General features: G+C 54.2%; 1 protein-coding gene across 3 annotated transcripts in view; it reads left to right on the top strand.

Annotated features, from left to right (window-relative positions):
- Positions 1 to 22,500, top strand: part of FKBP15 (FKBP prolyl isomerase family member 15) — a 78,947-nt gene that overhangs the window by 6,924 nt on the left and 49,523 nt on the right. For all 3 annotated transcript variants that reach the window (XM_076052994.1, XM_076052992.1, XM_076052995.1), the window contains exons 2-14: positions 426 to 529; positions 1,098 to 1,167; positions 3,755 to 3,824; positions 4,534 to 4,608; positions 6,029 to 6,127; positions 10,093 to 10,251; positions 11,332 to 11,400; positions 11,923 to 12,066; positions 12,397 to 12,521; positions 14,872 to 14,923; positions 15,973 to 16,095; positions 17,384 to 17,477; positions 19,939 to 20,189. In XM_076052994.1, coding sequence (XP_075909109.1) covers positions 426 to 529; positions 1,098 to 1,167; positions 3,755 to 3,824; positions 4,534 to 4,608; positions 6,029 to 6,127; positions 10,093 to 10,251; positions 11,332 to 11,400; positions 11,923 to 12,066; positions 12,397 to 12,521; positions 14,872 to 14,923; positions 15,973 to 16,095; positions 17,384 to 17,477; positions 19,939 to 20,189 — 1,435 coding nt within the window. The remainder of the gene's footprint in view (positions 1 to 425; positions 530 to 1,097; positions 1,168 to 3,754; positions 3,825 to 4,533; positions 4,609 to 6,028; positions 6,128 to 10,092; positions 10,252 to 11,331; positions 11,401 to 11,922; positions 12,067 to 12,396; positions 12,522 to 14,871; positions 14,924 to 15,972; positions 16,096 to 17,383; positions 17,478 to 19,938; positions 20,190 to 22,500) is intronic.

Genomic DNA, 22,500 nt, shown 5'->3' on the forward strand with positions numbered 1-22,500 from the left:
CTACTTGGGGAGGCCCAGGACCAAATAAATCCACTACTTACCGATGATGATGATGATCCAAAGCAGGTGTGTGTCTGTGTGTGTCTCCGGAGAGCCCGGGCGCAGTGGTTACCGCGCTCCGCTACAAACCCGGACATCCGAGCTCAATCCCTGCTCACGGCCAACACCCACAGTGACGATAATCTGAACCGGTCTTGGACCCTCTCCGAGATCGATTCGGCCTCAAACGAGTACCCGGTGCGGTGTGCAAACCCCGCCACCGGGGAGACGAAGGAGGTCGGGCGTGGTGCTGGCCACCCACCCCCCTCGACTTTCGTAGGTGCTGCTACTCGCTGACGGCACTAGCCCCCGACAGTCGGATTAATGCTACGTGGGGGATCTTTGGTTTGTTAAAATGTGTTGTTTTTTATTTTTCCCTCCCGCAGATCCAACCTGGCCTCATTGTTCGGCGGGGTCGACGCGTCCGGCCAAGGCAACCCCTTCCAGTTCCACGCGCCGAAGCAACCGCGGAAGGGCCAGCCAGGCGCAGGTAGCGTGCCGAGCGGCTGGAAACGCCCGCGATGCACGCACGTGCGTGCATCGCGGGCGGCAGCCAGATTGTGACGACGTAGGTCGGCTCACACACACCCCCCCCCCTCCCCCCTTCCGGCACCCCACACCGCCGCCCGTAGTGGCATTACCCCGGAGGAAAAAAAACCTAAAACAGTTTTTATTTTAGCAGGTAAGGGCCCCACTGTGAGCCGCTATTCAGCTCTTTTTTTTGGCCATCACAAATGATAGCTCAACAAAGTGGCTTGTCATCGTCGTCGTCACGTGGAGATGTATGGCAGGCCAATTTCTTGAAGCGTACGTCGAATCTAAATGTGGAGAGGAAAACGTGAGGACCGGGAGAAAAATCCACGCGATCACGGGGAGAGAGAGAGAGAGAGACACGCAAACTCCAAATATACAGCAGCAGCAGGCGTCAGGGTCGGGATCGAACCCACGACCTCCTGAATACCAGGCGAGGTAGTTAACATCTCCTAGCCACCGTGATGATGACGTTGTTGATGGTGTTGTTGATGTTGACGTTGATGGTGTTGTTGATCTTTTTTCAGCAAAATCACAAAAGCCTGCCCCGGACATACCAGCTGTGATGTCTACGGCCGTGGTCCACACATACATGTAGTAAGTGTCACGTGTGATCCCCGCCCCCCACCCTCCCCACTATTCTCGTACACGCATGTAAAATATGTAAAGGCGCAGCCCCTGCAATTGCTTTGCTCACGCCACTGCTGTCGGAAGAGGTGGGAGGTACCCACACTCGCCACACCGCGACCTGCCGTATGTACGTCCTTATGTTGAACTTCTTTCGCACCACCGTGCGCAGCCAATCATGCTGATCGAAGCTGCAGTGTTGAGTCTGTAGGTAGTGTTAGTCTCTGGGTAGTGTTGAGTCTATGGGCAGTGTTAGTCTATGGGCAGTGTTAGTCTCTGGGTAGTGTTGAGTCTATGGGCAGTGTTAGTCTATGGGCAGTGTTAGTCTATGGGCAGTGTTAGTCTATGGGTAGTGTTGAGTCTGTAGGTAGTGTTAGTCTCTGGGTAGTGTTAGTCTATGGGTAGTGTTAGTCTATGGGTAGTGTTAGTCTCTGGGTAGTGTTGAGTCTATGGGTAGTGTTAGTCTCTGGGTAGTGTTGAGTCTATGGGCAGTGTTAGTCTCTGGGTAGTGTTGAGTCTATGGGCAGTGTTAGTCTATGGGCAGTGTTGAGTCTATGGGCAGCGTTAGTCTATGGGCAGTATTGAGTCTATGGGCAGTGTTAGTCTATGGGTAGTGTTGAGTCTATGGGCAGTGTTAGTCTATGGGTAGTGTTGAGTCTATGGGCAGTGTTAGTCTATGGGCAGTGTTGAGTCTGGGCAGTGTTGAGTCTGTGGGCAGTGTTTAATCTGTTGGCAGTGTTGAGTCTATGGGCAGTGTTGAGTCTATGGGCAGTGTTGAGTCTATGGGCAGTGTTGAGTCTATGGGTAGTGTTGAGTCTATGGGTAGTGTTGAGAGTAGTGTATAGTAGTGTATAGTGTAGTGTATAGTAGTGTGTAGTGTAGCAGTTTATAGTGTAGTGTAGTAGTGTATAGTAGTGTATAGTGTAGTAGTGTATAGTGTAGTGTATAGTAGTGTATAGTGATGTATAGTGTAGTGTATAGTGGTGTATAGTAGTTTATAGTGTAGTGTATAGTGTAGTGTATAGTAGTGTATAGTGTAGTAGTGTATAGTGTAGAAGTGTATAATATAGTAGTATATAGTATAGTAGTGTATAGTAGTGTAGTGTATAGTAGTGTAGTGTATAGTAGTGTATAGTGTAGTAGTGTATAGTGTAGTAGTGTATAGTGTAGTAGTGTATAATGTAGTAGTGTATAGTGTAGTAGTGTATAGTAGTGTAGTGTATAGTAGTGTATAGTGTAGTAGTGTATAGTAGTATATAGTGTAGTAGTGTATAGTATAGTAGTGTAGTCGGGAGGTGTGGACCGCCACCACTCAACACGCTGCTGCTGCTGCTGCCGCGACCCTCACCAGGACAAGCGGACTGAGTAGCGAACAAACGAACAAACCTTCATAATTGGCTGTGTCAGGTGGTGGCGGGTCTAACGACACATTGATATTCACGCGATCTGACCCACTAAAAAACCTTTGTCACGGGTATCACAAATCTCTTTGCTTCTCGAAACCCCCCCCCCCCCTCGTATTATTGACGGCGTTGCTACGGATATGGCTATGGCATTGTCGGTTAATTCTAGATTTGAAGTGTTCGTGACTGCGAGGATCCATACTTTTTGGTTCTTTCGGTAAAGTTAGAAAAAATAAATTAAAAAAATGGAAATAAAATAAAACAGAAATGAAAACTACTGAATTAAATCACGACGTTTTGCGGAGGCAACACAAGCTTCCTTCATCAGGTGTAAAAAGCACAGCACAATTACTGCAGAGAGAAAGAGAGCTCTTTGTGATGAGAGATTAATTGTATAGGGTAAGACAGACATGGGCAAAGTATGGACCCCGGGCCGTGTACGGCCCGTTGGGATTTTTAATCTGGCCCGCCGAACTTGTACAAATATTATTATTCAATTAAATTAAATTTTACCTTTCTCCTGTAATGCCCCCGTTTCACCATTAGATGGCGCACTTTGACCGGGAGTTACGACACGTTTGTGTATTGGTCATGTTCGTGCAATTTGTTAAATTTCCTTGCAAATAAATGCTTTGCTACCCGTTAAAGGCCAAATCCTTTCATGTAATGATTTTTAACACGTCATTTATATTAAGTTCACACAAACACTCCGTCCATCCGTTCCAGGCCCGGCCCCTCTGTCAAATTTTAGAACCCATTGTGGCTCGCGAGTCAAAAAAATGTGCCCACCCCTGGGGTAAGAAGAGGGGGGAGGAGGCAGGGAAGGACGGACACAGGGTGGTGGGGGGGGGGGGGGTGTTGGGAGCCAGGATGGTAAAGCTCCTCCTGCTATTGCTCCTGTACCACGGATGGGGATGGGGGGGGGGCGGGGGCGGAGCGGGGGAGAGTGGCGGCTAAAGTTTAACATGGTTAATAACGTCTTTCCAATGATTGCTCAATTTGAATCCATCTTCTCGGTTGAAGTTGTGTCTATGTTTGTATATCTGTCTGGCTTCATGGACAAATCTTTGGTGACTTTACCGAAAGAACCAAGAAATAGTATGGACATTGACGGTGTTGAGTGTACTCTGTGTGTGTGTGTGTGCTCTCCCCAGTGTGAATGGGCAGTACGCAAGTCGTGGGAAACTCGGACTGGCATTGTTGGGCAGTCCCGAAGCCAAAGACGTGAGTAACGTCCAAGTTTCACGTTGATGCTGCTTTGCCACGAATCTCGTCTGCAAGAGCGCGTGAGCGAGTGTTGGGGGAGCGTGTGAAATAATGAGTGAGATGCTGGGTGGGTGAATGGGTAATTTATCGAGTGAGATGATGAGTGAGTGAGTTCAGGTTGATTTTGCGTGACCCAGGTAAGAACTCAAGAGGCTAGGATAGGGGTCTTATTTGCAAGAGTCAGTGTGTGGGTGAATGAATGAAAGAATGAGTGAGATGGTGGGTGGGTGAATGGGTGAGTGATCGAGTGAGATGATGAGTGACTGAGTTCAGGTTGATTTTCTGTGACCCAGGTGTGAAGCCACAAGACCCCGATAGGAGTCTTATTTGCGAGAGTGAGTGGGTGGGTGAATGAGTGAAAGAATGAGTGAGATGGTGGGTGAGTGGGTGGGTGAGTGATCGAGTGAGATGATGACTGAGTGAGTCGAGGTTGATTTTGCGTGACCCAGGTAAGAACTCAAGAAACTAGGATAGGAGTCTAATTTGCAAGAGTGAGTTGGTGTGTGGGGGAATGAGTGAAAGACCGAGTGAGTGAAAGAATGAGTGAGTGAATGAGTGAGATGGTGGGTGTGCCGTGCCGGCCTTCATAGGCGCTTCTCGCTAACAGCACTTGCCCCGACAGTCCGTTGAGGCTACGCGGGGGGATCTTTATCTTTCGTTTTTGCAGTACAAGTTGCTGTTGTACGGGCAGCAGAGGAAAACTGTGACCAGCGCCAGGATCCACAGCTCCTTCGCATTCAGCGTAAGCCTTGCAAAAGCGTGAGTCGCGAAGCCTGGTGGCTTGCCATTGCCGTACCGAGCCGGAGCCAAACCGTGGCCCATGCAAGACATCTGAGTCTGGCTCGGGGGCCAAGCAGGGCCACGATCAGGACTCGCGATCGGTTCACCGCGTCGCCCACGCGCGTCTCTGCTTCTTCACCACGTCACCCACACACGTGTCCGCTCATTCACCACGTCACCCACACACGTGTCCGCTCATTCACCACGTCACCCACACACGTGTCTTCTCATTCACCACGTCACCCACACACGTGTCTTCTCATTCACCACGTCACCCACACACGTGTCCGCTCATTCACCACGTCACCCACACGCGTGTCTTCTCATTCACCACGTCACCCACACACGTGTCTTCTCATTCACCACGTCACCCACACACGTGTCCGCTCATTCACCACGTCACCCACACACGTGTCTTCTCATTCACCACGTCACCCACACACGTGTCTTCTCATGCACCACGTCACTCACACGCGTGTCTTCTCATTCACCACGTCACCCACACACGTGTCTGCTCATTCACCACGTCACCCACACGCGTGTCTTCTCATTCACCACGTCACTCACACGCGTGTCTTCTCATTCACCACGTCACCCACACACGTGTCCGCTCATTCACCACGTCACCCACACACGTGTCCACTCATTCACCATGTCACCCACACACGTGTCCGCTCATTCACCACGTCACCCACACCACCCACACACGTGTCCGCTCATTCACCACGTCACCCACACACGTGTCCGCTCATTCACCACGTCACTCACACGCGTGTCTTCTCATTCACCACTTCACCCACACACGTGTCCACTCATTCACCACGTCACCCACACACGTGTCTTCTCATTCACCACGTCACCCACACGCGTGTCCGCTCATTCACCACGTCACCCACACACGTGTCTTCTCATTCACCACGTCACCCACACACGTGTCTTCTCATTCACCACGTCACCCACACACACGTGTCCACTCATTCACCACGTCACCCACACACGTGTCTTCTCATTCACCGCGTCACTCACACGTGTGTCTTCTCATTCACCACGTCACCCACACACGTGTCTTCTCATTCACCACGTCACCCACACACGTGTCTTCTCATTCACCACGTCACCCACACACACGTGTCCACTCATTCACCACGTCACCCACACGCGTGTCCGCTCATTCACCGCGCGTGTGCGACGTCATCGGCACGGCTCGGCTTTCTGCAGTGGAAAACGACCCCGGCTCCTCCTGAGCCGTGCCAGGGCTGGGCTGTCCCCGGCACGGCCCCGGCACGGCCCCGGCACGGCTCGCTTGCGGCAGTGGAAAACAATAAAAAAAAGAGTTACCGAGCTGAACCCAGCGCGGGGAATCCTTCTCTGCTGTGTTGCAGGTGCAGGCCAACAATTACGTCAGTTTTTACGACGACCAGCGCCAGAACTGGTCGATAATGTTCGACAACGAGCAAGTTGCGTCGGACTTCTCCACCCAGGTCTGTCGCCTCATCGCTCGCTGTGTGGGCGCGCGCTGCCTCTGCGTGTGCCGAACTTGTCGCTCGCTTTCATCGTCGTCGCTCGCGAAGGCGTTTTCAGGCAGCAGCAGTCGGAATCATCTGAACGGGCGACGTCGTTCCTAGACGTGAAGGGAAAAAACCGGAGGACCCAGAGAGAGTAATTCACGCGGCCACGGGGAGAGAGACGCCGCATACTCCGAATATGCAGCAGCAGCAGCAGGCGTCAGGGTCGGGATCGAGCCCACGACCTCCTGTACACCAGGCGAGGTAGTTAACATCTCCTAGCCACCGCGATGATGATGATGCTGAGAGAGAGAGACACGCAAACTCTAAATATATAGCAGCAGCAGGCGTCAGGGTCGGGATCGAACCCACGACCTCCTGTAGACCAGGCGAGGTAGTTAACATCTCCTAGCCACCGTGATGATGATGATGATGATGATGAGAGAGACGCGCAAACTCCAAATATACAGCATGCGTCTTCAGGGTTGGGATGGAACCCACGACCTCCTGTACACCAGGCGAGGTAGTCAACATCTCTTAGCCACCGTGATGATGAGAGAGAGAGAGACACGCAAACTCCAAATATACAGCAGCAGACGTCAGGGTCGGGATCGAGACCGCGACCTCCTGTATACCAGGCGAGGTAGTTAACATCTCGACACTGAGACACCGTAATATTATGGTGTTAATCCGACCAACGATTGAGTGCTCATACGCGTGAGGTGGGGGGGGCTTCGAATCGCAATGGGTCTCACCGCTGGTTAAATCACGGATTTAATGTATCTGTGGAATTTCAAATAATAAGGGGAGAGGAGGTATCTGGTGGAGGTGAAGTGGGTTGCAGGCGAGATAGGAATTTATATTTACATACCTACAGACTTGCAGAGAGACCCATCTATCTACCAGTCGAGCGATCTGCAGAGCAGGTACACGCGTGGTGGTAGTATGTACATATACATGTTGAACTTCTTTCCCGCTGTGCTCATTGGTGGTGCAGTGTTGAGTCTATGAGCAGTGTTAGTCTATGGGTAGTGTTGAGTCTATGGGTAGTGTTGAGTCTATGGGCAGTGTTGAGTCTATGGGCAGTGTTGAGTCTATGGGCAGTGTTGAGTCTATGGGTAGTGTTGAGTCTATGGGTAGTGTTGAGTCTATGGGTAGTGTTGAGTCTATGGGTAGTGTTGAGTCTATGGGCAGTGTTGAGTCTATGGGTAGTGTTGAGTCTATGGGCAGTGTTGAGTCTATGGGCAGTGTTGAGTCTATGGGCAGTGTTGAGTCTGTGGGCAGTGTTGAGTCTGTGGGCAGTGTTGAGTCTATGGGCAGTGTTGAGTCTATGGGCAGTGTTGAGTCTATGGGCAGTGTTGAGTCTGTGGGCAGTGTTGAGTCTGTGGGCAGTGTTGAGTCTGTGGGCAGTGTTGAGTCTGTGGGCAGTGTTGAGTCTATGGGCAGTGTTGAGTCTATGGGCAGTGTTGAGTCTATGGGCAGTGTTGAGTCTAAGGGTAGCGTTGAGTCTATGGGCAGTGTTAGTCTATGGGCAGTGTTAGTCTATGGGTAGTGTTGAGTCTATGGGCAGTGTTGAGTCTGTGGGCAGTGTTGAGTCTATGGGCAGTGTTGAGTCTGTGGGCAGTGTTGAGTCTATGGGCAGTGTTGAGTCTATGGGCAGTGTTGAGTCTATGGGCAGTGTTGAGTCTATGGGCAGTGTTGAGTCTATGGGCAGTGTTGAGTCTATGGGCAGTGTTGAGTCTATGGGCAGTGTTGAGTCTATGGGCAGTTTTGAGTCTATGGGCAGTGTTGAGTCTATGGGCAGTGTTGAGTCTATGGGCAGTGTTGAGTCTATGGGCAGTGTTGAGTCTATGGGCAGTGTTGAGTCTGTGGGCAGTGTTGAGTCTGTGGGCAGTGTTGAGTCTGTGGGCAGTGTTGAGTCTATGGGCAGTGTTGAGTCTATGGGCAGTGTTGAGTCTATGGGCAGTGTTGAGTCTAAGGGTAGCGTTGAGTCTATGGGCAGTGTTAGTCTATGGGCAGTGTTAGTCTGTGGGCAGTGTTGAGTCTGTGGGCAGTGTTGAGTCTATGGGCAGTGTTGAGTCTATGGGCAGTGTTGAGTCTATGGGCAGTGTTGAGTCTATGGGCAGTGTTGAGTCTATGGGCAGTGTTGAGTCTATGGGCAGTGTTGAGTCTATGGGCAGTGTTGAGTCTATGGGCAGTGTTGAGTCTATGGGCAGTTTTGAGTCTATGGGCAGTGTTGAGTCTATGGGCAGTGTTGAGTCTATGGGCAGTGTTGAGTCTATGGGCAGTGTTGAGTCTATGGGCAGTGTTGAGTCTATGGGTAGTGTTGAGTCTATGGGTAGTGTTGAGTCTATGGGCAGTGTTGAGTCTATGGGTAGTGTTGAGTCTATGGGCAGTGTTGAGTCTATGGGCAGTGTTGAGTCTATGGGCAGTGTTGAGTCTATGGGTAGTGTTGAGTCTATGGGTGGTGTTGAGTCTATGGGTAGTGTTAGTCTATGGGCAGTGTTGAGTCTATGGGCAGTGTTGAGTCTGTGGGTAGTGTTAGTCTATGGGCAGTGTTGAGTCTATGGGCAGTGTTGAGTCTATGGGTAGTGTTAGTCTATGGGCAGTGTGAGTCTATGGGCAGTGTTGAGTCTGTGGGTAGTGTTAGTCTATGGGCAGTGTTGAGTCTGTGGGTAGTGTTAGTCTATGGGCAGTGTTGAGTCTGTGGGCAGTGTTGAGTCTATGGGTAGTGTTAGTCTATGGGCAGTGTTGAGTCTGTGTGTAGTGTTAGTCTCTGGGCAGTGTGAGTCTATGGGCAGTGTTGAGTCTGTGGGTAGTGTTAGTCTATGGGTAGTGTTAGTCTATGGGCAGTGTGAGTCTATGGGCAGTGTTGAGTCTGTGGGCAGTGTTAGTCTATGGGCAGTGTGTATGTGTGTTGAACTTAGTAATCTATGTATCCAACCGCGGTAATCGAGAGGTGCCGGTGAAGGGCAAAAAACTAAACAAAGACAGCAGTTATACCAGAAATGAGTTTGTCAATCTAGATGATTTAAAAGTGCATTTTAGCTTCCCAGTGGCTTCCTGGTATTCGAAGGAAGAAGCGTTCCAGACGGCCGCTGCAGCGAATCTGGAAGCGCCGCGCGATGATGCGGTGACCTCGAGGTGGCAAAAAGTTGTGGCACGTCCCGACGTCGTGACGTTCACGCTCGTTGTTAGAACTTGCTGACCCGCCCCTACCGGGCATCTGTGAAAAAAATCCCTTAACAGCTTCATAGATTCCTCCTCCAGTCTAAATAAAGATTTCCATTCTGGCTGGGCACGAGCGAGCGAGCGGGCTTATGTTTAGTGGGGAGCGGTGGTGCAGCGGTTAGCGCTACGCTGCGCTGCGAACCCGGCGACCCGAGTTCGATTCCCGTTCATGGCCAACACCGGTGACGATTATCTGAACCGGTCCTAGGCCTCCCCTAGCTCGACCCGGCCTCAAATAAGTACCTGGTGCGATGTGTAGTAAACATCGCCACTGGGGAGACAAAGGCTGCCGGGCGTGGTGCTGGCCACCCACCCCCTCGTGTGCCGTGCCGGCCTTCGTAGGTGCTGCTCGCTAACAGCACTTGCCCCGACAGTCTGTCACAGGTTATACGGGGGATCTTTGTCTTTGTGGTTATGTTTACCACGGGGAGGAGCCCGTCGACCTGAGTTCGATTCACCGCTCACGGCCACCAACACCGGTGACGATTATCAGCGAATCGGTTCCTGGGTTTCCCCTAGGTCAGCTCGGACTCAGATGTGTACCCGGTGCGGTCCGTAGTAAACATCGCCACCAGAGGGTGGTGCTGTCCACCCACCCGCTCGCGTGGCGTTCCGGCCTTCGTAGGCGCTGCTGCTCGCAAACAGCGCCCCCTTGGCCCTGCGGTCTGTTAGACGGCTCTACGGGGCATCTTTGTCTTCGTTATTTGCAGGTGTGTTTAGCCAAGTGGCAGGCCACCCCCCGCGAGCAGCTCGGCAAAGCCCTGACCCAGGATTTGCGGCCCGGAGAGGGTCAGGGTGTGGAGGCGGGCGACAATCTGGAGGTGGAGTACACGGGCTGGATTCTGGAGCCGGGCGGAGCGCTGGGAGAGGTGACGCGCGCCACGCCCGTGATCACAGCAGACTTTTAAACTTTTGCGAATTCATTTGATTTTGTTTTACCCAGAAGCGGGGCCTGGCCATCGCAAATGATAGCTCGACCAAGTGGCTCATCGTCGTCGCCGGCACCGCGCGTAAACGTTGAACAGCAGCGAAATACTCTGAACACGCGGCGTTGATTCTAAATGTGTGGAAGGAATAACCGGAGGACCCGGGGAAAAATCCACGTGGCCACGGGGAGAGAGAGAGCGAGAGAGAGACACAAACTCCACATATGCAGCAGGCGTCAGGGTTGGGATCGAACCCACGACCTCCTTTATACCAGGCGAGGTAGTTCACATCTACCTCCACGTTTGGTTATCTGGCCCGGGCAGTACGGTGATAACGCTTGTGACTCACGGCAACAAGGGTCCGTGTAAATGCGTCGGAAACCCTCCACCACCCGACACAATTAGTTACTAGTATAGTATAGTGTGTGGTGTAGTGTATAGTAGCGTAGTGTATGCTAGTGTATAGTGTAGTGTATAGTGTAGTTACTACTACTTCTTCAGCCCACCGGTGTGTTGGAGAGTAAATCCACGACGTTTACAATGCGAGCAGTGTGACGTTTCGCTGGTCATTACATCCAGCATCATCGGGCGATTTGCCAGAATGGTGAAGCAATCCACCTGCTTCCGGGTCTTAAATAGAGCAAGATGACGTCATCACTGAACCCATCAGGGTCTGGGTTCGATTCCTGGTGTGAGTGTTTGAGAGAGTGGCTGGGTGCGCGTGGAAGTGAGTGCCCGCCGGGTTCGGGACTCCCGCTCACGGCTAACGCCAGTGACGATTATCTGAATCGGTCCTGGGCCTCCCCTAGGTCCGCTCTGCCTCAAATGAGTGCCTGGCACGTTGTGTAGTGAACGTCGCCGCTGGGGAGGAAAAGGCGGCAGGGCGTGGTGCTGGCCACCCGCCCCCTCTTGTGCCGCGCCAGCGCACGTCGGTGCTGCTACTCGCTAACTGCGCTTGGCCCAACAGTTTGTTCAAGGCTACACGGGGCACCTTTGTCTGTGTCTGTGTGTGTGTGTGTGCAGGTGTTTGACAGTAACGTCGGGAAGGACAAAATGATGCGGCTGAAACTCGGGAAAGGAAAAGTGATTAAGGTAAAAAATGTAAAATGACTTTTTACTTTTAATAATGACGTGATAATAACTTCACCCATTAATGAAAGCAAATTCTGTGCGGTATTTTGTGTAGGGCACCAGAAGGCCCTGAATAGGCCATGGGAAGCCAGAAGGCCCTGAATAACTTTTCAGATGACGTTTAAAATTTTAAAGAAAAATGACGAACGACGAACGGGTTCAATAATAACGAAGGTCAATTTGAACATTCGTTAAAGCAAAACGATAACCCTATGTTATTAAATAAATATACCTGACGTCTGGGCCACTATCTAGCCTTTAACGTTACATATACTATAACGTTTCAAATCCTGTAACGTTACATATACTATAACGTTACAAATCCTGTAACGTTACATATACTATAACGTTACAAATCCTATAACGTTACATATACTATAACGTTACAAATCCTGTAACGTTACATATACTATAACGTTACATACTACAGTCGACCCCGGCGTACCAACGCAACGTGCGTGGCCCATCTGTGTGGCGTCGCAGGGCTGGGAACAAGGCATGCTGGGAATGGGCAAGGGCGGCCGGCGGTTGCTGCTGGTGCCGGCCCCCCTGGGATACGGGGCCCAGGGCTTGCCCCCCCGAATCCCCGCCAACAGCTCCCTGGCGTTCCGCGTGGAGATCAAGCGAGTACGGAGCCAGCATCGACGCAGTCGCTCCCCCAACTAACCCGGCCCTCCTCCATCTCCACTAACCCAGCCCCCCATCCCCCCAAACCCAACCTCGCACCCTCCTATAGCACTCAGTCTTCATAGCTCTCCCTCTCATCTCACTCCCCTCCATGCTCTCTCCTGCCTCTCCCCTCTCATCTCACTCCACTCCCCTCCACGCTCTCTCCTGCCTCTCCCCTCTCACTCCACTCCCCTCCACGCTCTCTCCTGCCTCTCCCCTCTCATCTCACTCCACTCCCCTCCACGCTCTCTCCTGCCTCTCCCCACTCTCCTGTCTCTCCCCTCCCAGGTGAGGTTCGCCCGTGACGCCGGCGCCGCCGACCTCCGTGACTGCCACTCCCCGTCGCCGGCGCCCAGCCTGGGCGATGCGCCGCCCACCCTCACCGCCCCACAAACGCCACCCCCCCCCCCCGGGTAGGGAACACCACGGCGGTGGCGACGGTGACAGTGATGGGGTGACAGTGATGGGGCGCCGCGGAGTCTGTGGGTCTCTGTGTTAGTCGGTGGGTCTCTTTCTCTGTGTCTATAGGTCTCTGTGTGAGTCTGTGGGTCTCTGTGTGAGTCTGTGGGTGTCTTTGTGAGTCTGTGGGTGTCTGTGTGAGTCTGTGGGTCTCTGTGTAAGTCTGTGGGTCTCTGTGTGAGTTTATGGGTCTCTGTGTGAGTCTGTGGGCCTCTGTGTGAGTCTGTGGGTCTCTGCATGAGTCTGTGGGTCTCTGGGTGAGTCTGTGGGTCTCCGTGTGTGTCTTTGGGTCTATGTGTGAGTTTGTGGGTCTCTGTGTGTGTCTGTGGGTCTCTGTGTGAGTCTGTGGGTCTCTGTGTGAGACTGTGGGTCTCTATGTGAGTCTGTGGGTCTCTGTGTGAGTCTGTGGGTCTTGGTGTATGTCTATGGGTCTCTGTGTGAGTCTGTGGGTCTCTGTGTGTGTCTGTGGGTCTCAGAGTTTTTGGGTCTCTGTGTGTCTATGGGTCTCTGTGTGAGTATGTGGGTCTCCGTGTGAGTCTTTGGGTCTCTATGTGTGTCTATGGGTCTCTGTTTGAGTCTGTGGGTCTCTGGGTGAGTCTGTGGGTCTCTGTGTGAGTCCTTGGGTCTCTGTGTGAGTTTATGGGTATCTGTGTGTGTCTTTGGGTCTCTGTGTGAGTTTGTGGGTCTCTCTGTGTGTCTGTGGGTCTCTGTGTGTGCCTGTGGGTCTCTGTGTGAGTCTGTTGGTCTCTGCATGAGTCTGTGGGTCTCTGGGTGAGTCTGTGGGTCTCCGTGTGTGTCTTTGGGTCTATGTGTGAGTTTGTGGGTCTCTGTGTGTGTCTGTGGGTCTCTGTGTGTGTCTATGGGTCTCTGTGTGTGCCTGTGGGTCTCTGTGTGAGTCTGTGGGTCTCTGCATGAGTCTGTGGGTCTCTGGGTGAGTCTGTGGGTCTCCGTGTGTGTCTTTGGGTCTATGTGTGAGTTTGTGGGTCTCTGTGTGTGTCTGTGGGTCTCTGTGTGTGTCTCTGTGTGTGTCTGTGGGTCTCTGTGTGAGTCTGTGGGTCTCTGTGTGAGTCTGTGGGTCTCTGTGTGAGTTTTTGGGTCTCTGTGTGAGTCTGTGGGTCTCTCTCTGTGTCTATAGGCCTCTGTGTGAGTCTGTGGGTCTCTGTGTGAGTCTGTGGGTCTCTGTGTGTCTGTGGGTCTCTCTCTGTGTGTGTGGGTCTCTGTGTGTGTCTGTGTCTCTGTGTGAGTCTGTGGGTCTCTTTATGAGTCTGTGGGTCTCTGTGTAAGTCTGTGGGTCTCTGTGTGTGTCTGTCTCTGTGTGAGTCTGTGGGTCTCTGTGTGAGTCTGTGTGAGTCTGTGGGTCTCTGTGTGTGTCTATGTGTGTTTGTGTGAGTCTGTGGGTCTCTGTGTGTGTCTATATGCCTCTGTGTGAGTCTGTGGGTCTCTGTGTGAGTCTGTGGGTCTCTGTGTGAGTCTGTGGGTCTCTGTGTGTGTCTGTGGGTCGCTGTGTGAGTTTGTGTCTCTGTGTGAGTCTATGCGTCCCTGCGTGAGTTTGTGTCTCTGTGTGAGTCTGTGGGTCTCTGTGTGAGTCTGTGGGTCTCTGTGTGAGTTTATGGGTCTCTGTGTGTGTCTGTGTATGTGTCTGTGGGTCTTTGTGTGAGTCTGTGCGTCTCTGTGTGTGTCTGTGGGTCTCTGTGTGAGTTTGTGCCTCTGTGTGAGTCTGTGGGTCTCTGTGTGAGTCTGTGGGTCTCTGTGTGTCTGTGTCTCTGTGTGAGTCTGTGGGTCTCTGTATGAGTCTGTGGATCTCTCTCTGTGTCTATGGGTCTCTGTGTGTCTCTGTGAGTCTCTGTGTGGCTGTGGGTCTTTCTCTGTGTATATGGGTCTCTGTGTAAGTCAATGTGCCTCTGTGTGAGTCTGTGAGTCTCTGTGTGAGTCTGTGGGTTTCTCTCTGTTGTTGTGGGTCTCTGTGTGAGTCTGTGTCTCTGTGTGAGTCTGTGGGTCTCTGTGTGAGTCTGTGTCTCTGTGTGAGTCTATGTGTCTCTGTGTGAGTCTGTGGGTCTCTGTGTGTTTCTGTGGATCTCTCTCTGTGTCTATGTGTCTCTGTGTGAGTCTGTGGGTCTCTGTGTGAGTCTGTGTCTCTGTGTGAGTCTATGTGTCTCTGTGTGAGTCTGTGGGTCTCTGTGTGTTTCTGTGGGCCTCTCTCTGTGTCTATGGGTCTCTGTGTGAGTCTGTGGGGGGTGGAGCTGTGGGGGCGAGAGATTACGGCGAGCGTGGCTGGAAGCGCGTGGTCTCCGTGTGTTGCCGCAGGTCGGACGAATCCGTCAAGTCCCGGTCGCACTCGCTCACGGAGCAACTCACGGTGAGTGCGGTGAGGCCCCCCGGGCCCGCGCCCAGTCGTCTCGCCCGGTGGGTCCGGTGCTGCTGGCTCGTGGGGGGAGAGGAGGTCGCGTTGGGCTGGGTGTGAACTGGTGTGCACGCAACATGGCCTGGGTAGGAGTCTCACAAGCCGGGCCATGTTGAATGGGTGGGTGTGTGAATGGGTGTGTGGGTCAATGGTTGGGTGAGTGAGTGAATGGGTGGGTGGGTGAATGGTTGGGTGAGTGAGTGAATGGGTGGGTGGGTGAATGGTTGGGTGAGTGAGTGAATGGGTGGGTGAATGGTTGGGTGGGTGGATGAATGGGTGGGTGAATTTGTGGGCGGGTGAATGGGTGGGTGGGTGAGTGAATGGGGGGGTGGGTGAATGGGTGTGTGGGTCAATGGTTGGGTGAGTGAGTGAATGGGTGGGTGGGTGAATGGTTGGGTGAGTGAGTGAATGGGTGGGTGGGTGAATGGTTGGGTGAGTGAGTGAATGGGCGGGTGAATGGGTGGGTGGGTGAGTGAATGGGGGGGTGGGTGAATGGGTGGGTGGGTGAATGGATGGGTGGGTGGGTGAGTGAATGGGTAGGTGGGTGGGTGGGTCAGTGGGTGGGTGAATGGGTAGGTAGGTGGGTAGGTGGGTGAGTGAGTGGTTGAGCTAGTGGGTGGTTGAACTAGTGGGTGGGTGAGCTAGTGGGTGGGTGAGCTAGTGGGTGGGTGAGCTAGTGAGTGAGACGAGTGAGATGAGTGAGGTTCTATTTGTTAAACCCGGGAGGGACCTGGAGAGGGCCAGGGTAGCCGTTAGGGGGCGGCGATCATGGCCGCCGCTGCTGCCGCTGCCGCTGCTGCCCGGTCGACGGGTGAAATCGCCGGGCAATTTCTGACCGTGCCAAATCTTTTGGAGCGCGCGTATCCGGCAGCACGACGGCCGGCTCTGCCAGCCCGACCGCCCGCCCGCCACCGATCCGGCGGACTGCGCCGGCACTTGCCCCCAACGGCTCCGTGCGGGCTACATGGCGGGGTGGTGACCTTTGTCTTTGCCTGCGGGTGCAGAGTCAGCCGGACTCGGTGAGGGCGAAACTCATCTCACGGATGGCGCGCATGGGGCAACCGCTGCTGCCCATGGGCGGTGGCGCCACCCCGGCTCAGGGGGACACGAGCGACTCGGAGCACGAGGTGGAACTCGCCTGTACACACACCTAGCCACTCACCTGTATACACACCTAGCCACTCACCTGTACACACACCTGGTCACTCACCTGTACACACACCTAGCCACTCACCTGTATACACACCTAGCCACTCACCTGTACACACACCTAGCCACTCACCTGTATACACACCTAGCCACTCACCTGTACACACACCTGGCCACTCACCTGTACACACACCTAGCCACTCACCTGTATACACACCTAGCCACTCACCTGTATACACACCTAGCCACTCACCTGTACACACACCTAGCCACTCACCTGTACACACACCTAGCCACTCAACTGTACACACACCTAGTCACTCACCTGTACACACACCTAGCCACTCACCTGTATACACACCTAGCTACTTACCTGTACACACACCTAGCTACTCACCTGTACACACACCTGGCCACTCACCTGTATACACACCTAGTCACTCACCTGTACACACACCTAGCCACTCACCTGTACACACACCTAGCCACTCACCTGTACACACACCTAGCCACTCACCTGTACACACACCTAGCCACTCACCTGTATACACACCTAGCCACTCACCTGTACACACACCTAGCTACTCACCTGTACACACACCTAGCCACTCACCTGTATACACACCTAGCTACTTACCTGTACACACACCTAGCTACTCACCTGTACACACACCTGGCCACTCACCTGTATACACACCTAGCCACTCACCTGTACACACACCTATCCACTCACCTGTATACACACCTAGTCACTCACCTGTACACACACCTAGCCACTCACCTGTACACACACCTAGCCACTCACCTGTACACACACCTAGCCACTCACCTGTATACACACCTAGCCACTCACCTGTATACACACCTAGCCACTCACCTGTATACACACCTAGCCACTCACCTGTATACACACCCAGCCACTCACCTGTATACACACCTAGCTACTTACCTGTACACACACCTAGCCACTCACCTGTATACACACCTAGCCACTCACCTGTACACACACCTAGCCACTCACCTGTATACACACCTAGCCACTCACCTGTATACACACCTAGCCACTCACCTGTATACACACCTAGCCACTCACCTGTATACACACCTAGCCACTCACCTGTATACACACCTAGCCACTCACCTGTATACACACCTAGCCACTCACCTGTATACACACCTAGCCACTCACCTGTATACACACCTAGCCACTCACCTGTATACCTGTGCGTGTCTGCGTGTCGGTCTCCCGTGGGTGGGATGAGACAGGATGGAGGCCTTTCCGTTGTCACTCCTGGTGGGGCTGAACTCACTCCCTCACCACAGCCACTCACCGGCCCCACCAGCACGGCCACCATGGCCGGTACTCACCACTCGCTACTCACCACTCGCTACTCACCACTCGCTACTCACCACTCGCTACTCACCACTCACTCGCTACTCACCACTCGCTACTCACCACTCGCTACTCACCACTCACTCGCTACTCACCACTCACTCGCTACTCACCACTCGCTACTCACCACTCACTACTCACCACTCGCTACTCACCACTCGCTACTCACCACTCGCTACTCGCCACTCGCTACTCACCATTCACTCGCTACTCACCACTCGCTACTCACCACTCGCTACTCACCACTCGCTACTCACCACTCACTACTCACCACTCGCTACTCACCACTCACCACTCACTACTCACCACTCGCTACTCACTACTCACCACTCACTACTCACCACTCACTCGCTGCTTGCTCACAGCTCGCTACTCACTACTCACTACTCACCACTCACTACTCACCACTCGCTACTCACTACTCACCACTCACTACTCACCACTCGCTACTCACTACTCACCACTCACTACTCACTACTCACCACTCACTCGCTACTCACCACTCACCACTCGCTACTCACCACTCACTACTCACCACTCGCTACTCACCACTCACTCGCTACTCACCACTCACTTGCTACTCACCACTCACTCGCTACTCACCACTCGCTACTCACCACTCGCTACTCACTACTCACCACTCACTACTCACCACTCGCTACTCACCACTCGCTACTCACCACTCACTCGCTACTCATCACTCACTACTCACCACTTGCTACTCACCACTCACTGCTCGCCACTCGCTACTCACCACTCACTCGCTGCTTGTTCACAGCTCGCTACTCCCCACTCACTCACCACTCGCTACTCACCACTCACTACTCACCAATCGTTACTCACCACTCACTCACCACTCACTCGCTACTCAACACTCGCTCCTCACCACTCGCTACTCACCACTCACTACTCACCACTCACTCACCACTCACTCACCACTCACTACTCACCACTCGCTCACTACTCACCACTCACTCACCACTCACTCACCACTCACTACTCACCACTCACTCACTGCTCACTCACTACTCACCACTCACTCACCACTCACTCACCACTCACTACTCACCACTACTCACTCACCACTCACTACTCAGCACTAGCTCACTACTCACTCACCACTCACTACTCACCACTCGCTCAACACTCACTGCTCGCTCACTACTCACCACTCACTCACCACTCACTCACTCACCACTCACTACTCACCACTCACTACTCACCACTACTCACTCACCACTCACTACTCACCACTACTCACTCACCACTCACTACTCACTCACTACTCACCACTCACCACTCACTACTCACCACTACTCACTCACCACTCACTACTCACTCACTACTCACTACTCACCACTCACTCACCACTCACTACTCACCACTCACTCACCACTCACCACTCACTCACTACTCACCACTCACTCACCACTCACTACTCACCACTACTCACCACTCACTCACTACTCACTACTCACCACTACTCACTCACCACTCACTACTCACCACTCACTACTCACCACTCACTACTCACTCACCACTCACTCACCACTCACTACTCACCACTCACTACTCACCACTCACTACTCACCACTACTCACTCACCACTCACTACTCACCACTCACTACTCACCACTCATTACTCACCACTACTCACTCACCACTCACTACTCACCACTCACTACTCACCACTCATTACTCACTACTCACCACTCACTATTCACCACTACTCACCACTCACTACTCACCACTCACTACTCACCACTCACTATTCACCACTCACTCACCACTCACTACTCACCACTCACTACTCACCACTCACTACTCACCACTCACTATTCACCACTCACTCACTCACCACTCACTACTCACCACCCACCACTCACTACTCACCACTCACCACTCACTACTCACCACTCACCACTCACTACTCACCACTCACTACTCACTCACCACTCACTACTCACCACTCACTACTCACCACTCACCACTCACTACTCACCACTCACTACTCACCACTCACTACTCACTCACCACTACTCACCACTCACTACTCACCACTACTCCGCCACCCTCAATGTGCCCTGCTGTTTCCCCAGCAGCACTTGCCCCCAGCGGCCTGCTCAGGCTTCATGGTGGGGACCTCTGTCCGCTGTGTGTCTGTCCGCTGTGCGTCTGTCCGCTGTGTGTCTGTCCGCTGTGTGTCTGTCCGCTGTGCGTCTGTCCGCTGTGCGTCTGTCCGCTGTCTGTGCGTCTGTCCGCTGTGTGTCTGTCCGCTGTGTGTCTGTCCGCTGAGCGTGTGTCTGTCCGCTGAGCGTCTGTCTGCTGTGTGTCTGTCTGCTGAGCGTCTGTCCGCTGTGTGTCTGTCCGCTGTGTGTCTGTCCGCTGTGTGTCTGTCCGCTGAGCGTCTGTCTCTGTGAACTTGCAGCTCCCGTGCCAGCGAAGCAACCGGTGCCCGCGTTCCGCACGCTGGTTCAACTCCCCGCAGCACAGCAGCAGCACAACCAGCAGCACAACCAGCAGCACAACCAGCAGCACCAGCAGCAGCACAACCAGCAGCACCAGCAGCAGCACAACCAGCAGCACCAGCAGCGTCAACAGCACCACCAACAGCACCACCACCACCATCATCAGCAGCACCAGCAGGCACTGGCCTTGCCTGTTGCACAGCCCTACCAGGTGTCCCCACAGCCCTGCCCCTACACACACACAGCCCTGCCCCTACACACACACAGCCCTGCCCCTACATACACAGCCCTGCCCCTACACACACAGCCCTGCCCCTACACACACAGCCCTGCCCCCTACACACAGCCCTGCCCCTACACACACAGCCCTGCCCCTACACACACAGCCCTGCCCCTTCACACACACAGCCCTGCCCCTACACACACAGCCCTAACCCCTACACACACAGCCCTGCTCCTACACACACAGCCCTGCCCCTTCACACACAGGCCTGCCCCTACACACACAGCCCTGTCCCTACACACACAGCCCTGTCCCTACACACACACAGCCCTGCCCCTACACACACACAGCCCTGCCCCTACACACACAGCCCTAACCCCTACACACACAGCCCTGCTCCTACACACACAGCCCTACCCCTACACACACAGCCCTGCCCCTACACACACACAGCCCTGCCCCCTACACACACACAGCCCTGCCCCCTACACACACAGCCCTGCCCCTACACACACAGCCCTGCCCCTACACACACAGCCCTGCCCCTACACACACAGCCCTGCTCCTACACACACACAGCCCTGCCCCTACACACACACAGCCCTGCCCCTTCACACACAGCCCTGCCCCTACACACACAGCCCTGCTCCTACACACACACAGCCCTAACCCCTACACACACAGCCCTGCCCCTTCACACACAGCCCTGTCCCTTCACACACAGCCCTGCCCCTTCACACACAGCCCTGCCCCCTACACACACAGCCCTGCCCCTACACACACAGCCCTGCCCCTACACACACAGCCCTGCCCCTACACACACAGCCCTGCCCCTACACACACAGCCCTGCCCCTACACACACAGCCCTAACCCCTACACACACAGCCCTAACCCCTACACACACAGCCCTGCCCCTACACACACAGCCCTGCTCCTACACACACACAGCCCTGCCCCTACACACACACAGCCCTGCCCCTACACACACAGCCCTGCCCCTACACACACAGCCCTGCTCCTACACACACACAGCCCTGCCCCTACACACACAGCCCTGCCCCTACACACACACAGCCCTGCCCCCTACACACACACAGCCCTGCCCCCTACACACACACAGCCCTGCCCCTACACACACACAGCCCTGCCCCTACACACACAGCCCTGCCCCTACACACACAGCCCTAACCCCTACACACACAGCCCTGCCCCTACACACACAGCCCTGCCCCTACACACACACAGCCCTGCCCCTACATACACAGCCCTGCCCCTACACACACAGCCCTGCCCCTACACACTCAGCCCTGCCCCTACACACTCAGCCCTGCCCCTACACACACAGCCCTGCCCCTACACACAGCCTTGCCCCTACACACACAGCCCTGCCCGTACACACACAGCCCTGCCCCTACACACAGCCTTGCCCCTACACACACACAGCCCTGCCCCTACACACAGCCCTGCCCCTTCACACACAGCCCTGCCCCTACACACACAGCCCTGCCCCTTCACACAGCCCTGCCCCTACACACACAGCCCTGCCCCTACACACACACAGCCCTGCCCCTACACACACAGCCCTACCAGGTGTCCCCACAGCCCTGCCCCTACACACACAGCCCTGCCCCTTCACACACAGCCCTGCCCCTACACACACAGCCCTGCCCCCACACACAGCGCCTTCGATTAGCATGGTTGGCTTTGTACGGTGCGAAAGAAATTCAACATATGTCTGTGTGTGTGTGTGCGCATGTTCTGTGCGTGTTCTGTGTGTGTGCATGTGTGTGTGCATGTTCTGTGTGGGTGTGTGCGTGTGCGTCTGTGGGTGCGCATGTTCTGTGTGTGCACCTGTGTGTGCGCCTGTGTGCCTGTGTGTGTGCGTGTTCTACGTGCGTGTGTGTGCGTGTGTGTGCGTGCGTGCGTGTGTGTGTGTGCGTGTGTGTGCGTGTGTGTGTGTGCGTGTGTGAGTGTGCGTGTGTGCGTGTGTGTGCACGTGTGTGTGCGTGCGTGTGTGTGTGTGTGTGTGCGTGGGGAGCGATAGAGTAGCGGTTAGCGTGCTGCGCTATGAACCTGGCGACCCGGGTTCGATTCCTGCTCACGGCCAACACCAGTGACGATTATCTGAACCGGTCCCAGGCCTCCCCTTGTCTGAACCGGTCCCAGGCCTCCCCTAGGTTGACTCAGCCTCAAATGAGTACCTGGAGCGGTGTGTAACCATTGCCACTAGGGAGACAAAGGCGGTCGGGCGTGGTGCTGGCCACCCACCCCCTCGTGTACCGTTCCGGCCTTCATAGG

Source organism: Petromyzon marinus, chromosome 59 (assembly GCF_048934315.1).
Source record: "Petromyzon marinus isolate PM22_M1 ecotype Great Lakes invasive population chromosome 59, UKy_Petmar_22M1.pri1.0, whole genome shotgun sequence".
Taxonomy (NCBI): Eukaryota; Metazoa; Chordata; class Hyperoartia; order Petromyzontiformes; family Petromyzontidae; genus Petromyzon; species Petromyzon marinus.